Below are 8,133 nucleotides of genomic sequence, written 5' to 3'. Positions count from 1 at the left end.
CTTTCCCTAGTTTTCTAATCTATGTTGAATTTAGATGACCTATGTACACAGAATCCAGAAGTAGACTGCCTGCTGCAAATCCCAGCTCAACTACCTCCAAGATATTTGAGTTTAAGCTAGTTACTTAACCTCTCTGTGGCTCAGTTTTCATCATCTATAAAATGGATATAATACCACTCCCACTTTGAAAAGTTGCTAAAAGGGTTAAATAATTTATTATTTATAAAGGGTACAGAATGGCTGGTACATAGTAGCCATATAGATATGTCATTAAGACCTACCTACACCTTCTCATCTCCTGTTATAAATGTGTGACATTGGGAGAAATTCATATATTTCATATATTTCAAAGAGAATAACATTTATCTCTTACCATTTGTACTAATGCACACTGCTTGGTCTCGCTGCAGAGAGTCATATCCGTTCTGTTTTTCTACACACACTCCTATACTGTCTCTTCTGTCTGGCTGTCCCACAGTTTCAACTCTGTAAATGAGGTAGAAAGGTCATTTAATCTTTTTTTAAACATGATATCTAACAGTTACTAAGCTTAAAAAAAGCAATTTCAACATAACTGCTCTTAATAATAGCTAACAATGATTCAGTACTTTCTAAATTCCAGGCACTATTTTAAAAATTTTGTATGTCTATAAATCATCTCATTTAATTCACATAACCCAGGTAAATGCTATTATCATCATACCTATTTTATACATGAGGAAACAAAAGGCAAAACAAGATTCAAAAAAGATGACCCTGATCATCTGGCTGAGTGGTGGCACTAGGATACGATCGCAAGCATTCTGCATGTACAGTCTACGTTAACTATAGCACATTTCTATTTTATGTTCTGGCTCTAGACACTTAGAAAACTTGTCATATTTGCCATTATAATGAATTTTACTAATACTGCTATCACTTAAACCTTCAATATGAGAGAGTCTATGCAATGACTTGATTACTATCTCTCAAGTATTTAAAGCCTATAAAAATAATAGTTATAGTTTTTTTTAAAAAAGGATAATATGTTTGTGAGCATACTTTGCTTCGAGAACCTCATATGTGGAAAGTTTAAGTATTTCCTTTTGTGTTTTAGTCTCAAATAATGCATCATTATGTAGTCTAGAAATAGGAAAGGTACAAAGGTCAACCCATGTTCTTATTACCAGGCTCATCTTTCCCATCATTCCAGAAAGGCAGACTTTGCAAGGACGGAAAAAGAAAACTTCGTGAGGAATTGAATGTAATGTTACCAAGGGTAGATGTGATTATTTATACTCAATGTGGCCTTAAAATGTCTTTCGTTGTAAAGTGGCAAATATGCAGGATCATAATAAATATGTGAGCAGGTTTCTGCAGTAATTTCACTTCTAAATCAGCAGTCTAAAGAAGTTTGGGAAGACCTTCCTTTTGCAAAATGGGTTACCAGCAGCTCTATTTACTAAGGCCATTTGAGAAAATGTGGCCAGAGGTCTCATTCTTGCTGCACCTGCTCAAACCAGCATGGTCTGATCTGGAAATACAGCCTCAATATGTGCTGCCAGTGTTTCTGTCAGGACGCAAAGGCTTAAGTTAGACTAAGTGAACTTCCTTGAATAGGTCATTCAAGACATCTACCTTACTGCAAAAACAATACTAGCTCTTTGTACATAAAATTTAAAAAACTTCAAATAAAAAAAAGCATGGGGAAGAAGAGAGTGATGTCAGCAATATGGCAGAATAATAAGTATGAGTCCTCATTCTACTGCAGAAATACTGCTTTACCAATGATATGCACACCAATATATCTTCATGAGATTTTCAGAATCCAGTTAAGCTGTACTACGCCAAGGAAGTATAGAGCTGAAAACAGCTCTATTGAAATGAGTAAGAAGAGCAATTTCACTTTCCCCATGTCAGCCCCTCTTCCAAACTACAACAGCTCAGTACCAGGCAAGAACACCCCAGCTTTTGACTTTCCCTTCAGGAGGTAAGAGAGAAGTAGAAAGTGGATCTAGCATTCCAACTCTAGAAGGCTACCTGAAGGGTTGGTTTCTGTTGTGCCTCATTTTGAGCACTGCAGGAACTGGCATAGTATGGATGCTTGAATGCTGCTGAGACCAAAGAAAAGAGAGAGTGGCATCCTGTTGCCAGTGCAACTTGGCATGATGAGAAGGTGCATAACTCAAGGCTTCTCTCCATCGGGAAGAAGGGAGAAGAGTAGATGTTTCTGGTGCACCACCTTTTCATGGAACTGCTCAAGGAAAGAGTATCTGTCTTACTTGATGTGGGGCACTGATGGGGAGCCCACATACTCTAGATGTCTGGTGGCCACTGAGTACGAGAGAGAGCAGGGCAGCTTGGCTGCTGTGTCACCAAAGAATTTGCAGTGTCACAAACAGGCACCAAAGGGAGCAAGAGATGATGAGTCCCTAAAAAACTAGCAAGGCTCTCTAATGGAGAAACTGTACACACAAGCTCAGGGAAGTCTCATCTCCCACCAAAAGATTTCAGAGGTCCCCAGAATCTTTAGCTGAACTCATTTGTGAGGGTCTTCTCCTGTATAACGCCAGGCCATAAAGATTGGGAAAGGTGACTGTTTTCATATGTGTAGATCCCAGTACAAAATTATGAGATACATAAAGAAATAGGGAAACATGGCCCAAATAAAAAATAGATCTCTGGAAAAAATATCTTAAGGAAATGGAGGTATATAAATTATCTGACAACAATTCAAAATAACCATCATAAAGACACTCTATAAGCTCTAGAAAATGTATGAACAAAATGAGAATATCAACAAAGAAACAAAAAATATAAAACAAAACACTTGCAGCTGAAGAATACAGTAACTAAACTGAAAAATTGATGATGGGAGTTCAATATCACATTAAAGAAACATTGAATTTGAAGACAGATCATTTGAAATGGAATCAGAGTAGGTAAAAAAAAAGAGTGAAGAAAGTCTAAGAGTCTTATGGGAAAAGAGAGAGGGAAAGGGATAGAATATTTATTTAAATAAATAATGGCTGAAAATTTCCCAAACCTGAGGAAGGAAATGGATATCTAAATTCAATAAGACCAATGGACTGCAGCTAGAATGAACCCAAGAAATCACATTGAAACACATTAAAATCAAATTGTCAACAGCCAAAAACAGAATTTTGAAAGCAGGAAAAGTGACTCATCACGTACAAGGGAACTCATAAGACTGTCAGTGGATTTCTAAACAAATCTTTCAGGCAAGAAAGGAGTAGGATGATATATTTAAAGTGCCTAATGAAACAAACTGGCAACTAAGAATACACGGCAAAACTGTCCTTGAAAAATGAGGAAGAAATGAAGATATTTATACATAAACAAAAACGGGGAAGCGGGGGCATGTCATCATTACTAGACCTTCCTTGCAAGAAATCCCCTTCCAGTTGAAACAAAAAAGATACTAAAAAGCAACATCAAAGTATGGGGATACATCACATGTTAGGATACATCACATGTTAGGTCATAAAAGAAGTCATGACAAATTTAAGACTGAAATCACACCACATATATTTTCTGACTGCACTGAAATGAAACTAGAAAATGAATGGCAGAAGGAAAACTAGGAAGTTCACGAATATATGGAAATTAAACAACCGACTCTTAAACAACCAGTGAATCAAAGATGAAATCAAAAGAAAAATTAGAAAATATCTTGAAACAAATGAAAACAAAAACATAACATACCAAAACTTTTGGTATACAACAAGAGCATCAAACAGGGACATTTATAGAGATAAACATGTACATTAAAAGTGATCTCAAAAAAAAAAAATTAACTTTACATTTTAAGGAATGAAAAATAAAATAAACAAAAAATTAAAAAAATAAACAAAGCCTAAAGTTAGCAGAAGAAAGGAAATAAGATTAGAGCAAAACTAAACAAAATGGAGAATAGAAAAACAATAGAAAATAATCAACAAAACTAAGAGTTGGTTTTTTAAAATAATCACCAAATCGACAGACTTTCAGCTAGATCAAGAAAGAGAAGTAACAAATAAAGTCAGAAATTACAACTGATACCACAGGAAATAAAGGATTATAAGAGATTCCTATGAACAATATACAGCAAGATTGGATTATCTAGAAGAAATGGATCAATTCCTACAAACATATAACCTACCCAGACTGATTATAAAGAATAGAAAATATGAGATTTATAACTAGAAAGTAGATTGAATCAGTAATCAAAAAACTTTTCAACACACACACACACAGCCCAGGAACAAGTGGCTTCACTGGTGAATTCCACTAAACATTTAAAGAAGAATTAATGACAATCCTTCTCAAACCCTTCCAAAAAACTGAAGAGGAGGGAACACTTCCAAACTTATTTTATGAGGCTCATATGATCCTGAAACCAAAATCAGAAAAAGACACTCCAGGAAAAAATACAGGTCAATAACTCTGGTGACTAGAGATGCACAAATCCTAAACAAAGTACTAGACTAGACTGTTGATGGGAATCTAAAATGGTACAGCTGCTGTGGAAACACAAAATAAAAAACAGAACTACATTAACTATCAGGTGTGGTCTGAGAGGCCCACCATAAGGCAATTTCACTTCTGGGTATATATCCTAAAGAATTCAATGCACTGAGAAGAACATAATATTACTTCCATAATATTCTTGCGAAAGATGCATAACTTGAATCCAATCATTAGGAAACATCAGGCAAACCCAGACTGAGGGATATTCTATAAAATAACTAGCCTGTACTTTTAAATTGTCAATATCTTAAAAGTTAAGAGACAGAGAAACTTCTAGATTAAAAGAGACTAAAGAGACATTACAACTGAATATAACACATGATCCAAATATTTTTTTTTTCTATAAAGAACATTAATTGGAATAACTAAATCTGATAAGGTCTGTATGTTATAGTATGGCAATGTTAATTTTCTGATTTTGATAATCTGTTTTTATAAATACTGAAAATGATTTGGGAAAAAAGTAGAGAGAAAAAGATGAAGCAAATAAAGTATTGAGGAATCTAGGTGAGGGGTTTTGGGATTCTATGTATTATTCTTGCAATTTTTCTGTAAGTCTGAAATTATGTTTTAAAAGATTTAAAAAACACACAAAATACTATATGAATAAATATTTATTCATATAAATAGAGAGGGATGCGGAAAATACAAAGTACCTGAATTTTACCCCTAATATTCATAATATTTTCTCTAAAAATTAAAAACATGCTAATATTATGCTAAACAGAGAATCATAGATATTTGTTATAGTATTATGTAATGAAGAATTTGGCTTGCCTTGATCCTGGGAGGCAACTTCTAAACCACTGGAATTTCCCAAGTGATAGGAGTTATTCAGTCTTTGTTATTTATGGTGGGCCTCTCAGACCACACCTGATAGTTTATGCTAATAAGGTGCTTATAGTAGGCCCCTAGATAGTTTATGCTAACAAGATAATTCAGGATGGGAGTAGGATACCCCAGAAAGACCAATCATATGATTAGAAGGTTGAGGCTTTGAGCTACATAATATCAGCCCAACCTGCTGGGAGGGCAGGGGAAGTGAATAGTCAAGCAGTGGATGATTTCATCAACCATGCCTCCATTAAAAAATAATAAAATAAAACAAAAACCCTGGACGCCAAAGTTTGAGTGAGCATCCCTGGTTTGCAATACTCTGAGTACTGTCTTGCCTAGAGGGCCATGCGTCCCTGAAAACAATGGAAGCTTCTGGTTTGGAACCGTCTCAGATCTCTTCCTATGCTTCTCTCTCTTTGGTGATTTCTAATCATATCATTTTGCTATAATAAAATATAATTGTAAGTGTTTTAATTTCCTAAATTATGTGAGTCATTCTAGTGAATTACAGAACCTGAGGGTAGTTATGGGAATCCCAGAATTTGTAGCCATCTATGTAGTTAGAAGTGAGGGTGGGCTCTGGGGGTCCCTGAACTCGTAGCTGGTATCCGAAGTGAGCTCTTAACTCTGAGTGTGGCCAGCTCATTAATTTTTTTTTTTTTTATTAATTACTATTAGAATGCTGAATGCCATACAGTTTGTTCCTTGTTTCTGGTAATATTTTTCCTGGTGTGTTTTCATCGCCTCTAGAAAAGATTTGCTGCTCTTTTTCATCATGTTTTTCTTTTATCCTATCACTGTATAGATACCGTGAGCATTAATTTTGTGTTATCTGACCACGGTAACATTCAGATTTACAGCTCTATGCCTATCTCCCATTGCTATAGGAATTCACTACCTTTTAATATGGCTTCTCTGTGAAGCCATATCGCCTTTGACACTCACAATCTAATTTAGTTCAAAAAAGCTTCTATTGCCAGACCTGAGCTTCTCTGGTTTCTTCAAAGGCTGCTTCACAGACTACTGACTACTGTCACCAGGGGAGATAGTCCTTGCTTTTTAAGATGATGCACTCTGAATTCCCCTGGGCATTTTCCACTTTTTCTCTCTGTTTCCTCAAGCAGAACACTCAAGTACCGTTCAGTCTTAGCCCTGTTTATAGTCTTAAAGTGGGTCCTTCTCTTTCTGGGACTGAGTATTTGGAGATATCTGAAATTGGCCCCCCACATTCATTTTTCCCTCGGGAAACTGTTATGATTCCCTCACTGGATTTCCTGCCTAGCTGTGGCTTAGAAAGTATTTACACCTAATTTGGAATTTAAGTTTTCTGTATCTCTTAGATTTGTTGAAAAAGCACTTATGGGTCCTCCCACCTTAGTCTCTTTATTACTCCAAAGTTTCTAGAAATAGAAAAATTCAGAACTAAGTTGTTACCATGTATCTACTGGTCCAGAAGTTCCCATTCTCTCTTTTGAACCCACTCTAAAAAAGTTTTCACTTCCACAGTGCCACTGAAACTGAATAAGGGTTGAACAAAACGATCAGCTTCATTCAAAACGATGAATTATCAATAACAACAAAAAAAATGATCCAATCAAAAAATGGGCAGAGGATCTGAACAGACACTTCTCCCCAGAGGACATACAAATGGCCAACAAATATATGAAAAGATGCTCAACAACGCTAGCTATTAGAGAAATGCAAATCAAAACCACAATGAGATACCATCTCATACCTGTTAGAATAGCTATAATCAACAGGACAAGTAATAACAAATGCTGTAGAGGATGCAGAGAAAAAGGAACCCTCATACACTGCTGGGGGGACTGCAAATTGGTACAGCCGCTATGGAAACCAGTATGGAGGTTCCTCAAAACACTAAGAATTGACCTACCATATCATCCAGCAAACCCTCTACTGGGTATTTACCCCAAAGACTTAAAAAATCATATCCATAAAGATATTTGCACACCAACGTTCATAGCAGCATTATTCACAGTGGCCAGGACATGGAAGAAACTGAAGTGTCCTACGATAGATGATTGGCTAAAGAAGCTGTGGTACATATATACAATGGAATATTACTCAGCCATAAGAAGAGATGAAATACAGCCTTTGCAACAACATGGATGGACCTCGAGATAATCATGCTAAGCAAAATAAGCCAGACAGAAAAAGTTGAAAATCACATGATATCACTTATATGTGGGATATAAACCTAAAAGCAACAAAGAAACAGGACATACAGAGACTCATAAACATGGACTATAGACTAGTGGTTACCAGAAGGAAGGGGGTGGAGGAGGAGGGGGGAAGTAGATGGGGTAAAGGGGATCAAATATATGGTAGGTAAAGGAAACTGGACTTTGGGTGGTAAACACACAATAGAATATACAGATGTTAAATTATAATGTACACTTGAAAATTATATAATTGTATTAACCAATGTTACCCCAATAAACATAATTAAAAAAAAAAAAAAGAGGAGTTGATCAGGAGAACTATCTTTACATTTTAGAAAAGTAGTTTAAGACAGAGAGAATATGGACAAGGGAAAAGCCTAAAAAATATTCCTTAGATTATCTGAGAGGAATAGCTGTTGTATGTTATATATATTGTATAATAGCTATTATATTATAAATACCCCAAATAGACATGTCTTCATGATTTCAAGTAATCCTCCCTCTACAAACAAATGAAAAGCTAGGGAATGGAATCCTAAAGAACTTAAGAAACCAGCTGTCTATCTCACCCAAGTCTATAACAAAGAGTCTGTGGAAAACACTT

General features: G+C 35.7%; 1 protein-coding gene across 1 annotated transcript in view; it reads right to left on the bottom strand.

Moving 5' to 3' along the window:
* CRLF3 (cytokine receptor like factor 3) overlaps positions 1-8,133 on the bottom strand; it is a 30,558-nt gene that overhangs the window by 2,200 nt on the left and 20,225 nt on the right. The window contains exon 7 of the mRNA XM_006924979.2: positions 374-486. Coding sequence (XP_006925041.1) covers positions 374-486 — 113 coding nt within the window. The remainder of the gene's footprint in view (positions 1-373; positions 487-8,133) is intronic.

The sequence above is a fragment of the Pteropus alecto genome, unplaced genomic scaffold (genome assembly GCF_000325575.1).
Source record: "Pteropus alecto unplaced genomic scaffold, ASM32557v1 scaffold98, whole genome shotgun sequence".
Lineage (NCBI taxonomy): Eukaryota > Metazoa > Chordata > Mammalia > Chiroptera > Pteropodidae > Pteropus > Pteropus alecto.
The sequence above is the reverse complement of the archived record's forward strand: the minus strand, read 5'-3'. Positions and strand labels throughout refer to the sequence as shown.